This window comes from Tubulanus polymorphus, chromosome 1 (assembly GCF_964204645.1).
Source record: "Tubulanus polymorphus chromosome 1, tnTubPoly1.2, whole genome shotgun sequence".
Lineage (NCBI taxonomy): Eukaryota > Metazoa > Nemertea > Palaeonemertea > Tubulaniformes > Tubulanidae > Tubulanus > Tubulanus polymorphus.
The window spans coordinates 30,791,653-30,808,589 of NC_134025.1; the positions used below are offsets into that span (position 1 = coordinate 30,791,653).

Below are 16,937 nucleotides of genomic sequence, written 5' to 3' on the forward strand. Positions count from 1 at the left end.
CGGTTGCTTATTTTGGTTTTCTGTTCCGGTTGGTCTCAATTGAACATCATATTTACGGTACAACTCATTTACAAGATATTTGGTCGACTCGATTGAGAGTGCTTAGTTTTGGTGGATTGATCACTGCACTGCACATCGAGATCCTCACCCGATGGAAGCCGTAAACAGAAGCCTAAATGACCTTTTTAATTTCAGCAAAAGATTATTGAACATTGTGTCAGTTACAATATGGTCCAATCAATCACGAGGATTAGTCCATAGAGAATGATTGACAACTAGTCACCACACCTGACTGGTCACTACGGCACAATCGGTCACCACACCTGACTGGTCACCAGTAACAACCACACCGACCGGACAAGCTTACAGACCACCACTTCCAGTTCGTCTCGGTAGCCTAGTGGTTATAACTCCCGCCTTGCTAGCTAGAGGTCACAAGATCGACGCTACATCAGGTGTTTTTTCAGCGCCCCGGAAATGAAAATTTTTTGGTATATTTTCAGTGTCCTAACTTTTCCCTTTTCTCTTTTAATTTAGCTCATTCCTCTCCGCTGCTCCATGAATATTCCATCGAAGATTTTTATAACAGCAGATATATAAACGTAAACTCAATGTAAACTTTATTGAAAAAGTGATAATTTGTATTTTATTGCAGACCTTTTAATTGTGGCATACATAGATTATAAAACGAATTCTGATCAAAATCACTGATATTTCTCCAATGAACAAATCCTTCAGAAATCAGTTTCTCACGTTCAACATTCCCTACAAAATGTGGATCCTGAAAAATAGAAAATTAACGAAATTATCAAACCGCTAAAAGATGTTTGTACGAGGAGAATAAACGAGGAGTCTATTTACCACGATCAATAAACTGGAATTCATCCCATCTGTTTTTAAACCCATAATTCCTTTTGATGAATTATCTGTGTTTCCACCTACGAAACAAGTAAAACATTTCTGTAATCAATCGAAAAAAAATCCTATATTGGTTCAGGAATGGAGGGTGTTCAGGCCATAATTTGAGCTTGGAAAATAAAAGACTCCAATGATGGTAAATCCATCTGTGGCTTGGAAAAGAATTGCCACCAAAATATGCTAAAAAGTGTCAGTGGAATGAACCACATTTTGGGCAGATGAACATCGTAGCTAGAATGAAGCACTTCTCATGACAGGGTGAAATATACACTAGGACTCTGTGGAAATCGCTCCAGTCTCCTGGTTACATACCCATCATAATCGGACAGCCGAATTTGACAAAATGTTGTTTAATTTCATCTACGTATTTATGAAGCTCCGATCCACTGTGGATGTGGACTATTTTACATGGAGTCTACAATAGCAACAAACAAGAAATAATTGTCAATGATAATAAAATTGATGATTATTTCAATGACAAATCGTCATTTCTTACATCGTAGACTTTATCTAAAACTAAGCCGACTTCGACGCTACCAATCCATAGTTTAGAGCCGATAAAAGAAGATTCTTTATCACCCATCGCGCTGAGTAATTCTTGAATATTTCTAATCGATGGAACGTCTGCAACATTCATCTGATTATTCCGTATTTGCTGTTTTCTGATCCATGATGCTAATGATTGTAGAGTCCGATACCCGCATCCCCAGCCCTGTAATATCATCGTAACAAATGAGCCACGATTCTGAGAGGTCCATGCCTACTATGAAATTCATTTTTTGCCATTTACGCGTGAGATTTCATTTTTTTGCGAGGTTTGCTCCGATCCTTGAAAAATCCTGGCATGGCTTGTTTTCGGAGCAAACAACACTTTTAAATTTATGTCGTTGAATCATCATCTGGTTTTGATCGAACTATAAAGTTTTTGGTATTTGTACAATTGAATTGTCTATAACCCCCCCCCAAAAAAAAACAAAACAAACTATAGTATCACTTACGTAGTCATTGACGCCATCACATCCATAATGATAATACTGATAATCACCACGAGTCAGATAGATCTCTACCTTATCATCATTAGATACAGCGGCCGGTAAATACTGATGAACATTCTCTTTCAGTGACGTCATCTGAAAAAATTCAATACAGTCGGATAATTCGTGTCAATGGACTTAGATTAGTCGAACATCCGCAAGATTAACAAACAAACAAACAAACAAATTATTATCATGTTATCTCTTTTTTAATCCCAATCTGTATTTCGAATATAATTTACTAAGTGTATGATCGTCATCTGGATAAGTCGTCACATTTTACTGAAATCATCTCAATTTTTGAGTCTCAGCTTGTATTTGCTATTACTGATATTTAAGTGTAAGTCGCCATATTGGGATTAGTGGTCATCCCCCCAACAACTACAATAAAATAGAGTTCCATCGTAAACGCACATATTTTCACTGGCATTTTTTGTCACTCTGTTAGCTAGAAATACTACTTATTAGAAAAATTTAATAATTCTTTCATATTCAAATTTTTGGAAAATTGTGGTCGTGTCACTCTGTCTGGTTGTGTAATCATCATGTTATGTGACCACAGTCAGTGAGATTATGGTCAGTATGAGACGGCAAACAAACCTTACACAGACCACTCATACGCAATCTATAGATTGACCAAATAGGTCGGATTTGGATTATTCTGGTACAAACCAGTTTGTGGCCTGTACGACAAAGGTGACGTTATTGTTACGTGATGATGGTAGCGGCTTCACTTTATACCCGTCATGTACACGGGAATCTTACAATGAAACAGTGATTAGAATGCAGTTTTTCCTAGTAGAGATTTGAGGCCAATGACGAGAGAAATCCCACAATAACGAACGAAGCCAAGATAGAAAAATTCTATATCAGAATGATTGTATTTGAGGCGCGACGTTTCGGCTAACAACTGTTTGCCATCATCAGGCGTACAACTGTTAGCCATCATCAGTACGCCTGATGATGGCTAACAGTTGTAAGCCGAAACGTCGCTCCTCAAATACAATCATTCTGATATAGAATTTTTCTATCTTGGCTTCGTTCGTTATTGTGGGATTTCTCTCGCCATCATCATACACGGATATTGTGTATCTTCTCGTCTAATTGAGGCCAATATTTTCAGGTGAACTGAAGGCAGTATGTTATGTACCATTATTACACTTTAAATGTAACAGTGGCCTCTTAACTACGTGTCCCTAGTCCAACCACAGACTCTTTGATCTCTCTTCGTTTTAGGGTCCATGTCCCAACAACATAAATCATTAAGTGTACGTCTCCTCGATGTAGGCGGTTGGGGGTGTTTGTTTGTTTATTATCCCCGCAATCTGTCCACACAATCCTATAATTATTCTATTGATTCATTTATATCGTTGTGTCCGACTTTGTTTCAAAATATCATAAGCTGCTTTTCTCATTCGTAACGCAATACACAATGAAGTTTACAGAGGAATCGACCGTGAGATGATTGAGTACTAAACTTTGTATTCTTTTCACAAAATTGTGGTCATGTTAAATAGGAAATTAATTTTTTTCGATTCATTTTTCAGCTCATGTCCGGACGTCAATGATTTTTCCAGGTTAAGCGAATGATTCTTTTCTGCGAGAAAAACGTCACAGAAAATCCCTAGTAATGCACTGTGGGGAAAAGTGAAATTTAGTCACAAGCCGTGGCCCACGTATGATAATCATATTTGTACAATAGTAGCTGATTTGATAAATCATCTTGTTATCACTTGTAAATACAATGTATACTGTATACAATGTATACGGTATACAATGTATACAATTACAAAACACAATGTATACATTTTATCGCGCTGAGTCGATCGTAGAAAAAGAAACGACCGGTGGAGATAACGACACCGCGGCCCGCTAACCGATAACCTCAATAATTCCATATTTCTGCGTCTCTTCGTCTACAGATAACCGCTGTAATCAGTTTCGTAATTCATCGATAAAAAATACTTTAAAAAGATTGTCAGATAAGATAGAACAGTTGAAACAGTATATTTCCTAAAACGATAAATATATAGTTCATATTTGAACTGATAAAATGTTTGATAGATAAGGCTAATCGAACAAGTACGAATGGGTAATGTTGTTCATAAACAGAGTAACACGTGGATCATTAATCAATAGAACTGTCACTGTACAGTGCAGTAGAGCGGGTAGAACGGGCCAGTGTTTCTATCGTGTTTCATCCTTCAAATGGACTGTCATCTGCTGAATACTCCGGCATTAATTGCCAAAAAGAGAGATGGACATACCTTAACAAAATCAGAGATTCAATATTTCATCGATGGAGTTGTGAACGGTGATAATGTAGAGCTGGCGCAACTTGGTAATGTACTACATTAACATAGATTATGAATGACTGCTGCGCTGGTAATAGTAAATTACGATAACAAGTTTACATTGATCTACTTTCACTTTTAATGTTTATAAAAAGTATTATATTGTTCGTCCTTGGAACCAGTTTTATAGATTTGCGTCCATAATTTATCTCCCTAAACTGTTACAAGTTTTTAATTTTTTTTAAATTAACCATATGATGTCTGCTCTGATTAGCTGTTATATGACAGGTTTTTGATTATTAGAAGATAGATAAACATGGATAGGATCGATGTTTGTTGCAGTAACCAGAACTACAACATGTTGCAAATCTCATAAAAATGATAAACTCCAAAATCAATTCATCACAAACTGATAAATGAAGAAATTAAATCTGTTTGGTTTGATTTCGTGGGATAAAAGTTTGGAAATCTTGATTCACCCTTTGTAGTGTAAAAATACAACACTGTTGTTTTTTTCAGCAGTTTACTATGTACTACTACATAGTGAAATCTGCACCCCTGTCTAACATTGTATCTCTTCTCTCTGTGAGTTTAGGTGCTATGTTAATGGCAATAAAACTGCGAGGAATGTCTATGGATGAAACTGTTTTACTAACGGCAGCTATGAAAGAATCTGGTGAAACTCTTCACTGGCCCGATCAATGGAAACATATACTCGTTGATAAACACAGTACGGGAGGTGTAGGTGATAAAGTCAGTTTGATCCTAGCTCCTGCATTAGCTGCTTGTGGACTAAAGGTAGATCTTTTTAAACCAAGTCTGCATTGTAGATTTCAAAATCTAATCCGAAGCAAATGTGTTGTTATTCAAAGTCACTATTGATTATGCTTTGAAATAGACTTTGACAATTCTTAAAAGAAACAAAAAGCTTTCTGGTACAGATTCAAATCATGTAAAATTAGAAATTCGCACCGTAGGACTCAAGTTCTATATTTAATTTTTGACAGTAGTAGAATTTAAGGTAATATTCTTCTAATGATCAGGTTCCGATGATATCAGGACGAGGTCTTTCATTTACGGGCGGCACGCTGGATAAACTAGAAGCGATCCCGGGATTCAATGTATCGATGTCTCCCGATGAAATCATTCGTACGTTAGATACAGTAGGATGTTGTATTGTTGGTCAGACTCAGGATATCGACCCTGCTGATCGTATAATGTATGCAGTTAGAGATTTAACGGCTACTGTCGACAGTATACCTCTTATTACAGGTACTACTAATCATTCCTAAACATAGTTTCTATAGTAATTTTCACAGAGTTACTGCCTATCTGATGTGGTGCCACATTTTGTTGAAAAAATGCCATCAATAAATGATAATAAAAGAGCAAAAATTTCTGAGGAAATGTTCTTCGGAGGTTAAATGATGAATAGTAACTTAGTCAATTTTGGTGATTTTGTAGTCAATATTAACTATTCCTAATCTTACATTATTCATCATAGAATTAGTGCCTTATCCGATGTGTTACCTCATTTTATTGAAAAATGCCATTGATAAAATGATAGATCAATGATGTTTTTTATGCATTTTCTATCCTGATTAAAAGATACCTGAGGCAATTTTCTTTGAAGGTTGATGAGTAGTATCTTTGTCAATTTTGGTGATTTATTGTAGTCAATTATGGTGTTTTTTTTTTACAGCATCGATTATTTCTAAGAAAGCAGCTGAGAACATCGCTGCTTTAGTGCTGGATGTGAAATTCGGCGAGGCTTCTTTTATGAAGACGAAAGAAGATGCGATGAATTTGGCGACTTGGTTGGTAGATGTAGGAACCGGTTGCGGTATTAAAACCGAGGCTGTTATAAGCAGTATGGACATCCCGTTAGGTCATACTGTTGGTAATGGTTTAGAGGTGAAAGAAGCTATTGAATGTTTATCTGGAAATGGAGCTGAACAATTAGTAGAATTAGTGAGCGTTGAAGGTATGTAAGTCTGATGGACATATATTCTTCTCATTTAGAGGATTACGCTGGTTTCAGATCTCGTGGAACCGATTAAATTAACCTTTAAGGCAGCATTAGTGAATTCCAGGGTAGTCTGAGTAACGATGAGTCATATCACAAATTTGAAATTTTCAAAGGTTTAATTGTGCAACCATTTCAAGCAATAAAGTCGACTTTCACTGGAATATATAGGAGATCTACTGTTGCATTTTGTTGAATATGTAGGTGATTTAACGTTGCTTTTTGTCGAATATTCATTAGGTTTAACCTTTGTTTTTTCTTGAATATTGAGGTTTATTAACTGGTGCAGGTTTTTGAATATTTTGAAGGTTTACTGTTGGATTATGTTGAATATTTAGAAGGTTTACCTTTTTTGTTGAATATTGTTATTCATTTACTGTTGCATGTTTTTTGAATATTTAGAAGGTTTACTGTTACATTTTGTTGAATATTTAGGAGGTTTACTGCTGCATTCTGTTGGTAAAGTCAACAGTTTAGAAGAAGGAGAAAATCTGATAAAACGAACATTAAACAACGGGTCAGCTTTAGAGAAATTTCAAGCTATGATCGTCGCTCAGGGAGTCAATCAGAAATTAGCCGAACGTATTTGCGAACGTGAAGGAGATGTTTTCAGAGTTTTGCGCAAAGCTAATTTTAAAACGCCGATAAAAGCTCATAAATCAGGTAAAAAGTGAAGTTATTTGTCATCGAATCGGACGGGAAGAAATGAATGTTTTTAATGAATGAAGTATGGATTGATTTTAAGGTTTTGTTGATGATATGAATGCGTTGTTAATTGCTGAGTTATGTTCGGATCTCGGAGCCGGCCGTAAAAGAAGTGGTGACCCTATAAACCACGCGATCGGCGTCGAACTGCTGAAACTAGTCGGAGATTCCGTTCAACAAGGTATCTATTCATTCAATATCACAGTGACTCAAACCAGTCATCAGAAAAGTTGTCATATTGATGAAGCCATCTTTATTATTCAGTCAAAATTTGTATTTCTAATTCAATACGATTAAGTGAAAGTCGTCATTTTGATAATTTGTCACATTGCTGAATTTTTCTCTTTTTGAGTCACAATTTGTATTCTAATTCTAGTTTTCTGAGTGTTGAGTTAAGCTATGGGTTTCACTGTAATATGCTTAGCCAATTTATCTAACTGTCCATTCATCCCTGTTTGACGTTCAACCTTACAGTAATCACTAATATTGTGTATGTGTTTGATTGTTTTAGATGAAGTTCTTGCTTATGTTCACCACGATGAAGAGTTTGTGAATGGATTTTTAGAGAGAATTGCATCAGGAATTATGATTAACGATCAACTGAATGCTGATTATAATATCAAACGCATTCATCACATCATTACTTAAAATACTGTATGAAGCCTGTTTAAATCGGTTATTTTTGGGATTTCCAGGGTTCGTATAGATCAGCTTATGTGGTATTTCAGATTTTTTCTGTGCAGGCAAATTCAGGGATTTCTGTCTGTAGAGAAAATCAGGCAATTTAAATATTTGGACCCAGTTCCACAGTTGTGAGTTAGAGTTAACTCTGAGTTAAAATTAGTTCATTTTCAATGAGTTAATTCATGGTCAAATCTTAACTCGGAACTGTGGAACTGGACCTTGTGTCTTGTCCCTACTGGTGACAAGTGACACAAGGAACCTCTCTTGATATGGATTTCTGTCAAACATAAACCTGATTTTAAGGAACAAATTTAACATTCAAGAATTATCAAAATGGTTAAAAATATTTAGGCAGGTTTTGATATAACGTATTCCTGTTTTGGAATATAAATTACATATTACAAACTCTCTACCGGTCGCAGGTTTACAGATACTATTCTGAAAATACGTAGAGCATATTTGGGTTGAAACAAATGCACTATAAGAGAAGTCCGTTATCAGTAAGAGACCGATCAAAACTTGCCCAACTCATATGAAGTTAATATGACTCGAGGAGAAAATCTGCTTGAAATATTCAATTTCCAATTTAAGCGGGCTTGACTGTGTTGATATAATGCATATCAATACTTAATAATTTAGTTATAACTATGGAATTGGGTCCAGGTAATATGGTAAATGGCATTTAACTTTATGAACACATAAACTACAGTAGACTCCTGTGTTGCCTGGGGATTCATGGGACTGATGAATATCTTTTCCAAAGCAGCAAATGAATTCCAGGGTGGCAGTCTAAATATTGAGGCAAATGGAGACTACTGTAATCACTGAGGGCTAGTTTCATGGTTTCATTTTGAAGAAATCGCTATTGGTCAGTTTTGTGGCAGCCACAACAAACAAATCATCGAATCACTATACTATGTGTCAGTTTAGTTTCTACATCGTCTTACAAAATGGCTCCATGATAGCTGTTTGAAGTAGTTAGTATTGAAGGAGGGGATACTAGTGTAAGAATATATAAAAACCAATCTATGCAAATTCTATAAAAATCTGATTCCTGCTGGTGCTGGTGAATAATATAAACACAAATACAGGGATATGGATGGCAGCTCAAATCGTCAATAATGTGCTTCCAATGATTTATATTAATGTGCTATCATTATGTGTAACCGGTCGTCAAACTCGGGTTAAATTGTCATTAATGAATTCCTCAATATTTTTTTAATCTAAATAAGTATTTCCAATTCCGTTTATCAAGTGTAAGTCATCAGCTATGACTAGATTAGCTCGAGTTTGACTGTAATTGGTATTGTAGGTGAATACTGCTAGAAGCTTTAAACAGGTTTTAGAGGATGTGAGGGGGGTTAGATTTATAGTACGATACTGTTGACAATCGGACTAATGCTTTGATATTTCTTCTCTTCTTATACAGTTATGTAAAATGAATGTTTTGAATATTTTATGTGTTACAAATATATACAACAAACATGATTTATTATTTCTTCAGTTTACTCACTGGTTTTTCCATCAATGATTTTCTCTATAAACAGCACGGCCGTGAAAGATTGTTGAAGACGTGAACAAAATCTTGCTGAATTTTGGTTTTTCATTATGAACACGAATGAGAGGAGTCAGTTTATGTATTTTACGAATGACCCCTGGTATCACGAAGATTGATAGAACAACATTTTTAGGGATTTAGAGGAAGTCCTAATCAACAGTCGTATACACAACTCCTTAAAAAACCCCTACTACACAGAAAACGCTTTTTAGGCTAAACAAAAATGATACCTTGTTTCTCCGCAGCGGCCGGGTCATTTTTTTAAAGTATGATAAAATTTATAAACAGTTCATTTCTATAGCGGCCGGGCCTGTTATGGTAAAATTGATCACGATTCTAAAAAAAGTAATGTATAGGGTAGATAGGCGGCCGGCCGGGTCAACATTTAAGCTCAGCAGAGCGGAGAAACAAGGTATCAATTTTTTTAGCCTTAAGGTGCTTGAAACTCAATTCATTTGAACAAAAAATGTAAGATACTCCTTCAATTTTGAGAAATAGGCAATTAGAAATGCATGACCCTGACATAAGACTCTAAATAACTCATTGACAAAATATTTAAATTAGAATGATTTAATGATGCTTTAATACGAATCCATTCTATATACATTCATTTACATTGCAAATCAAAATTCCATTTCTTCAAAGTAAATAGCATCTTAACCTACATCTTTCTGACTTCTGAAATAACCCTAATCCAGCAGCATTATTTCATTCATAAAAAATAATTTATATTTAAAAATACAATCTGGTACAGTTAGAATACCACAGGGGTAAATATTAGTAGCAATATCATATATATGTATATAAGATTTCTGTACAATGTCCAACAAGTGGAACTCATCAATGTAAAGGTCATGTTATATAGTACTTGAACAGTTAAGTACTTAACCTGAATCAGAGACAAGACCTGTTGACCTGAAATGACCAGTCATGCAAAAATATGTTTAAAATCTCAAGAGAGTTTACCAGTAGTTCAGAGTTTCATGATTATTTGTCGGTTATATTAAGATTTAAAGATCCTCCACTGGCAGGTCCTCCACTACTCAGGTTATGAATCAATGCAGCTATTTGATTATGTTTATCAATCTTTTCCTGTTGTTGTTTTAGTAATAATTGTTTCTCTTTAATTTCTCGTTCGTACGTTGTACAATCTGATTGTAACGCCGATATCTACAATACAACAATATTTATATTACCGGTACATTTATTCAGTATCTGTGAAATCGATGCAGCTCTTAATCAACAGTACCCTCCACCCCTTCAATCAATCTGCTGTCTGTACCCTGCACCCCTTCAATCAATCTGCTGTCTGTACCCTACACCCCTTCAGACAATCTGCTGTCTGTACCCTACACCCCTTCAAACTATCTGCTGTCTGTACCCTACACCCCTTCAGACAATCTGCTGTCTGTATCCTACACCCCTTCAGACAATCTGCTGTCTGTACCCTACACCCCTTCAGACAATCTGCTGTCTGTACCCTACACCCCTTCAATCAATCTGCTGTCTGTACCCTCCACCCCTTCAGACAATCTGCTGTCTGTACCCTACACCCCTTCAGACAATCTGCTGTCTGTATCCTACACCCCTTCAATCAATCTGCTGTCTGTACCCTCCACCCCTTCAGACAATCTGCTGTCTGTACCCTACACCCCTTCAAACTATCTGCTGTCTGTACCCTACACCCTTTTGACTATCTGCTGTCTGTACCCTAAAACGTTACCTTGTGCTTTGCTTCTTTTTTCTCTTGTTCGATCTGTTTTACTTCCTTTGATAATTGAACTATTTTCGAGTCTAGTTCATCTTTCTCTCCTTTTAACCGTGAAACGTCATCTTCAAGACTTTTTACCTTTTTGTTCATATCTATAGAAATAAACAATTATTAACGCAATCATCCGAATTGAAATAACAACAATAAACATAACAATTTAAAAATACCTTTTAATTTGGCGTCTCTTTCTTTTAGTTGTTTATTCATCAATTTACAATTTTCATCCAATTTTTCCAATTGTTTCAACGATCTAAAAAGAAACAAATGTAAGACAACAGAAGATCAAAAAAAAAAAAATATGGATTTATTTCATCGATGTAAATAGATAAACGTACGCGTTATGTTGTTCTTTAAGTTGTTCGTTGTGTTTTGTAAGTAGATCTTGTACGCCCTTTGAAGTGTTGTTCTCGCGTTGTAACGCTGTTATCTGATTCTGTGCATTGTCAAACCTAGAAAACAATACGCAATATTACACCGAAAATTCATTTTATGAAAATCTAATGTAGCTATCAATCAGCAGCCCGGAACCTGAACCCCTTTCAGACAATCTGCAGCCCGGAACCTGAACCCCTTTCAGACAATCAGCAGCCCGGAACCTGAACCCCTTTCAGACAATCAGCAGCCCTGAACCTGAACCCCTTTCAGACAATCAGCAGCCCGGAACCTGAACCCCTTTCAGACAATCAGCAGCCCGGAACCTGAACCCCTTTCAGACAATCTCCAGCCTGGAACCAAGCGCTCAAAATGCTTGTTTATAATGCCAGGTATGGATAATCGCTGAAGGTTTTACATAACTGAGGGTCCACTCAGGGTCCAGACTGCAGATTGAGTAACACTGCCTACTCACCGTTTTTGCATTTCTTCATGTGTTGCCATCAACCTTTCATAATCTTCAGAGACACTTTGAAGCCTATAATAATTACACTGTACAGTTGTTTTATGTGTTATAGTGTATATATAATTACAGTATGAATACATTACGTACCTATACATCTCAGTTTTCATTGCCTGCACTGTAGCTATTGCCTTATCTTTCACCGATGTCAATTCATTCAGTTTTTCGATGTATTCATAGTTTTTGGATTCGGTATCTTTCAGGAGATTTCTCATCTGCCTAGTCTAGAATCAGAGAAGAGAAATTCATAAGGATAAGGGTTCAAAAAGTGACCACTTCTCCCTATATACATAATGCTAAAAACTGTGTAAATGTCGGTTTGAAAATCAGCAACATTTTCAGATTTATGATAATTCTAAAGTAAGAAGATCATTAAGAAATACCTCAGCGTCAAATTCAGCTCTCTTATTTCTATATTGAGACAGTAACCGATCTGACTGCGTTAACGCTAAAGATTTCGCTTCTAATAAATCAGTAAGATGACTTTCTTTCGTCTGAAAAATATCAGGAAAAACATTGAATTCAACAGATTCATGTTACAAACTAAAGTAGGGCCCAAACTAGCAGACCCAGTTCCAGAGTTTTCTGTGGAGATTTGACTTCTGAAGTCAACACATTCATTCTGGAAATGAATTCTGAATTCAAACTCTGGTAAACACAGAACTGTAGAACTGGATCCAGATTTCTAAATATCTGAGATCAATACTATTGATTTCTGAAACCTGTTTCCATAAAATTTGGCTACGTAGTTGGAAATGAACCAATAATTCTAACTCAGAATAAATCAACGACTGTGGAACTGGGTTCTGTTTCACTTAAACCCATGGTTCACTCAATTGATCAATAGTTCAGTTACACAGGTCCATTAAACCAGTCTCAAGAGTCTCTGAACACTAACTTGTAACGATTGCAATTTCACTTCATAAATATCGATCACTTGAGAAAGTTTTAAATTTTTCACATCCAACTCGATCCCAGAATGCATTTTTTCGATCAAAATATCGATATCTCCGTCAATGTCGGTATTTCTCGAGTCCGGATGTTGAGTTCTTTGATGAAACATTTCCGGTAAATCATTTTTCTTCGATAGCGGTTTTTTAATCGGCGACATGCGGTCATGTGACTCATTGAGATTGGCACGATGATCTATTTTCTGGTTATTCGCTACGATACTGGCGCCCAACCTAAAAATAAAATCAATAAAAACACGTTCGTCTGTGACAGGGAACGTAATAATTTGAAATATTCAAATTCAGTATTGAAGGCTGAAGGGGATGATTAAAGATTCAGGGTTCAGGGCTGTTCACTGATTATAGATAGAACACTTACATAAGAGAAGGAAATTCAGGAATTTGAGTTCCAGCAAAAAGAAGACGCAAAGTTAACTGTACAATATCTCTTCGATCAGACGTCAATCCATGAGATAAAATAGGCATCAGTCGCTGATCCTGAAATAGAAATAAATCATTCGTGTAATCAGTTTATGTGAGGTGGTGTATGTGAGGTGGTGTATGTATGATAGTATGTGAGGTGGTGTATGTGAAGTGGTGTATGTATGATAGTATGTGAGGTGGTGTATGTGAGGTGGTGTATGTATGATAGTACGTGAGGTAATGGCATGTCACGTACCTGCAGTAAAATGACTACAGTCGTATCCATATTATGAACATTTCTTTTCTGATTCACCATCAGATCCAATGTATACAATGTTACTTCAACTCCTACATTACTGGAAAATACAAGGACATTCAAATTATTACCAAATACATGAAGTACTGTAACAGATACAGTGAGTACTGTAATGTATAAGACAATGATGATGATTATTTACCTCCATGAATCTAATTCATCCGATGATAACGCTACTTTGTTATGATAAAGTTGATAATCGACGATCTTGTAACAAATTTCTGCGTCGAATGATTTTAAAACTTCGCCCTTAATTCTCTCTTCATTACACAGTAGTACGAGGAACAGGTCAAGGTTAAATTACATGTGAATATTAATGAGATGTACAATGATGATGTGATGTATAATGTAAATAAAAGGATATCAGACAGTAATTTCACAGCACATACAATCATCTGACAGCTATATTTGATATTATCACTATCACTATTCTGTGAGATCGGTAACGGTGCCATTAATATTTCCGTACAACACGGTAACACTTTTTTTATTTGTAAATCGTAATCATTGTCTCCATCATCAATCGCTTCCTGAAATAAAATACTCAACAAATTCAACAAGGTTTCACAAAATTAAACTGACAATAGAGTTGAGCTACGTCTCAATTCAGACCAGTGAATTTTCAGTTGATATTTGAAACTTTAAAATTTAACTATTCAATAGTTTCAAGATTTCTATCTAAGTTAATTAGCTAATATGACTTGAAGGGATTAAGAGGAGTATTTATAGTATACCAATACCTCGTAAAGTTCTCTGACTAACGACAGAGCGAGCACAGACAACGGTGAACTCGATTGCTTAATCCACGCCATGATCGATTCAATCAGATGAATCTCTGAATCTTTTGATTCAAATACGCAACGACAAACTACCGATCTTAACTTGGAAACCGAGCAAAACGCGAGTAACAATTCGAACAACTGGAAATGTACAAATAACATCATTCTTAGTTAGTTTTATATTCATTGATTCGCGAAGAGATGTTTAGATAATGATGTACCGACCTTCCCTGCGTCTAAAAGAGCTTTAGACTTCAGCAAATTCAGCACTTGTTTCACAGTGAGTTCTAAATGCTGGAAACTAAAAGAAAACACAATATCATGAATACCGGTATCTAAGTTGTCACATTATTCAAGAAATTCCTATTTTTCAACCCAATTTAGTGTAAGTCGTCATTTGTTTAAGTTGTCAACATAATGATCGCTCGTCCCAATGACTTAAGCTCGAGTTTGACAGCATTTCACTGTAAGACTCCTACTGTACCTGACGAGTAGATCACTGATGTGCGGATGTCGAATCAAATCAATCACTAAATCAATAGCATACTTCCTCGATCGCTCCGGCTCTGAACTCACCAGAACGTTGAAAATAAGCAGAAATGTTTGATTGATGTTGACAGGGCTGAAAAACTTTAAAAAAAAAAAAAGAGAATAAATCATCACTTCAAGAACACTGATTAATCTCCTCAATCGATATTCTCACTAACAGTTCAGTAAAGACTTACATTTTGTCCTATATCATCGTGTAAATACAAACAAGTCAAAACTGATAGAGACGGAATGTTGAAATCTTTGTTTGGAATTGCTATAAATCCTACCAACGTTTTATAAATCTGTTTAATATTCCTCTGAAAAAAATATCATCAAGAAATGAGTTAACATTCTAACTAACTAACTCTCATAGGTAAGACTTCAGAAATAAAACTTACTAGATTTTTCACATATGTTTGAACAGGGAGATTATTCCTGCAAACATTCGCTAATAAACAGACACAAACTCTACACAACTGCTGATTATCGACGTTCAGTGAATTTGTCGGGCTGAAAACAATCAAATAGTCAAAATACAATCATAAATATCAAACCAGTTTGAGTAGCGGAGGACTGGTATGTAAGACCAGTCTAAGCCAATCTTAGTTCTATAGTCAATCTAGCAACTTAGGACCAGCAACTTAAATCTGTCTTATTTCAATAGCCAATCTAACCAACAACTTAAGACCAGTCTTAGGATCACTTTTGGACTCATTTCATGAGTTTGCAACTGGGTTCATAAGGAGTTGAATTTTAATAATGAAACTAACATGAATTGAATGATGAATTTCACCAATTCATCGACGAATCCATCTTCAAATCGCACTTTATTGATGTAAGTTATTTTCTGTAGTAAACACAAACACTAAAAACAATAAAATATATACAAATTATATTCTCTACAGGATTATAGATTGTCGAAATAAATTGAATTATTATCTTCAATCTTCATACCTTCGTCAGAAGCTGGATTGAGTCTGATAATTTATGTATACATAAAATTGACAATACGTTTGTTAAACTGTATCGTTCTGTGAGCAGTTTACATTGACTGTCATCTTCAACTGAAACAATTAAAACACATCATAACCATTGATAAAACACTGACTAAGTACAAAATCCAACATTTAGAATAAAAAAGAGTCTGAAATGTTATGTTGAGCTAATATTATGTTGAGGATATTTCTAATATATTCTAATAGTCGTAGCCTGGAGACGATAACGAGGAAACATTGAATGAATTACTTAGCTCAAAGAAACTTTTTTGACTACATTTTTCATTTTTTTAGATGGAAAACGAATATTTTTTCAATAATGAAATTGACTAATATCAAAACTGAAAAAGCCAACTATCAATTGAATGGCCACTTACCCAGTTTAGTTAGTAGCACGATGATTCTCTCGAATAAGTCGGGAACGACAGCGCCATCTAGGATATCTATTAAACAGCTCATACACTGCATGGTTAACGCATCTCGAGGGTTGAATACTGACGATACTGAATCATGAGTTAGAGCTATCAATCCCTAAATCATTCATTAAACAATAATACAACATAAAGCCACAGGAGAAATTTTATTTTTGACAGAATTTGCGATCTTGTTGAATACTTACATAGATATTTCTGTTAAGTTTTGAAAGATTATTATCACTCGGGTTACCCACATACTGTTTAACAGCTTTAAACATCTCTTTCATACAATCACCAGCTTCCATCATCATCAACGAAATTCAACTGCAGCAAACAAACGAGGAGAGAAAAGAGACAGAATTTTAATCAAATTTTGACTTTTTAGCCTATTAGACTCAATTTAAATGCTTCAAAATTGAATTCTCAAATAACAGATATCAATATGAAATAGATAGAATACACCAAAAGGCTTGTGTAGTAAAGATAAATGATATAATTGAGATATTTACCAGAAATCGTCAACAAATTCAACTTGAATTTCCTACCTAAACAAACTAACGTTTTACAATACACGTATTCGGTTAATGAAATAAAGTTTTAATTGAATTGATACTCAATGTTTGGTCGTGGCTGTGATGAATG

At 35.4% G+C, this 16,937-nt stretch overlaps 4 protein-coding genes across 4 annotated transcripts; 1 reads left to right on the plus strand and 3 right to left on the minus strand.

The window, feature by feature from the left end:
• Positions 1 to 646: 646 nt before the first annotated feature.
• LOC141915487 (putative Ufm1-specific protease 1) lies at positions 647 to 4,303 on the minus strand. Its single transcript, XM_074807044.1, has 6 exons — positions 4,220 to 4,303; positions 1,917 to 2,048; positions 1,415 to 1,630; positions 1,231 to 1,333; positions 862 to 938; positions 647 to 781 (listed from the first exon to the last, which is right to left on the minus strand). The coding sequence occupies exons 2-6, from the start codon at positions 2,046 to 2,048 to the stop codon at positions 647 to 649; spliced, it is 663 nt and encodes a 220-aa protein (XP_074663145.1). The 5' UTR covers positions 4,220 to 4,303.
• On the plus strand, positions 4,126 to 9,141 carry LOC141908905 (thymidine phosphorylase-like). The gene is made up of 7 exons (XM_074799187.1): positions 4,126 to 4,293; positions 4,842 to 5,044; positions 5,290 to 5,518; positions 5,949 to 6,230; positions 6,708 to 6,935; positions 7,018 to 7,158; positions 7,489 to 9,141. The coding sequence occupies exons 1-7, from the start codon at positions 4,161 to 4,163 to the stop codon at positions 7,623 to 7,625; spliced, it is 1,353 nt and encodes a 450-aa protein (XP_074655288.1). The 5' UTR covers positions 4,126 to 4,160; the 3' UTR covers positions 7,626 to 9,141.
• A 744-nt stretch (positions 9,142 to 9,885) lies between these two features.
• LOC141915497 (protein CIP2A homolog) lies at positions 9,886 to 13,851 on the minus strand. The gene is made up of 11 exons (XM_074807055.1): positions 13,717 to 13,851; positions 13,515 to 13,614; positions 13,215 to 13,333; positions 12,784 to 13,069; positions 12,269 to 12,379; positions 11,976 to 12,109; positions 11,838 to 11,900; positions 11,326 to 11,439; positions 11,158 to 11,240; positions 10,943 to 11,082; positions 9,886 to 10,389 (listed from the first exon to the last, which is right to left on the minus strand). The coding sequence occupies exons 2-11, from the start codon at positions 13,572 to 13,574 to the stop codon at positions 10,207 to 10,209; spliced, it is 1,293 nt and encodes a 430-aa protein (XP_074663156.1). The 5' UTR covers positions 13,575 to 13,614; positions 13,717 to 13,851; the 3' UTR covers positions 9,886 to 10,206.
• A 433-nt stretch (positions 13,852 to 14,284) lies between these two features.
• LOC141915500 (protein CIP2A-like) lies at positions 14,285 to 16,603 on the minus strand. The gene is made up of 9 exons (XM_074807068.1): positions 16,499 to 16,603; positions 16,257 to 16,410; positions 15,839 to 15,948; positions 15,655 to 15,749; positions 15,283 to 15,394; positions 15,079 to 15,201; positions 14,838 to 14,983; positions 14,579 to 14,654; positions 14,285 to 14,494 (listed from the first exon to the last, which is right to left on the minus strand). The coding sequence occupies exons 1-9, from the start codon at positions 16,601 to 16,603 to the stop codon at positions 14,285 to 14,287; spliced, it is 1,131 nt and encodes a 376-aa protein (XP_074663169.1).
• Positions 16,604 to 16,937: the final 334 nt, after the last annotated feature.

Bases quoted from the DNA above. Each gene is read 5' to 3' on its own strand.
- LOC141915487 (XM_074807044.1), bottom strand. From the start codon at position 2,048: ATGACGTCACTGAAAGAGAATGTTCATCAGTATTTACCGGCCGCTGTA. The intron at 1,631-1,916 runs GTAAGTGATACT...ATGATATTACAG, and splicing joins GTGATGGCGTCAATGACTAC to GGCTGGGGATGCGGGTATCG. The intron at 939-1,230 runs GTATGTAACCAG...CTTGTTTCGTAG, and splicing joins CGGCTGTCCGATTATGATGG to GTGGAAACACAGATAATTCA.
- LOC141915500 (XM_074807068.1), bottom strand. From the start codon at position 16,603: ATGATGGAAGCTGGTGATTGTATGAAAGAGATGTTTAAAGCTGTTAAA. The intron at 15,750-15,838 runs GTATGAAGATTG...TATTGTTTTTAG, and splicing joins CAATCCAGCTTCTGACGAAG to TGTTTGTGTTTACTACAGAA. The intron at 14,655-14,837 runs GTACAGTAGGAG...GTTTTCTTTTAG, and splicing joins ATCAGTGATCTACTCGTCAG to TTTCCAGCATTTAGAACTCA.
- LOC141908905 (XM_074799187.1), top strand. From the start codon at position 4,161: ATGGACTGTCATCTGCTGAATACTCCGGCATTAATTGCCAAAAAGAGA. The intron at 5,045-5,289 runs GTAGATCTTTTT...TCTAATGATCAG, and splicing joins TAGCTGCTTGTGGACTAAAG to GTTCCGATGATATCAGGACG. The intron at 7,159-7,488 runs GTATCTATTCAT...TGATTGTTTTAG, and splicing joins CGGAGATTCCGTTCAACAAG to ATGAAGTTCTTGCTTATGTT.
- LOC141915497 (XM_074807055.1), bottom strand. From the start codon at position 13,574: ATGGTGAATCAGAAAAGAAATGTTCATAATATGGATACGACTGTAGTC. The intron at 13,334-13,514 runs GTACGTGACATG...TTTCTATTTCAG, and splicing joins CTGTAGTCATTTTACTGCAG to GATCAGCGACTGATGCCTAT. The intron at 11,440-11,837 runs GTGAGTAGGCAG...ATTGTTTTCTAG, and splicing joins CATGAAGAAATGCAAAAACG to GTTTGACAATGCACAGAATC.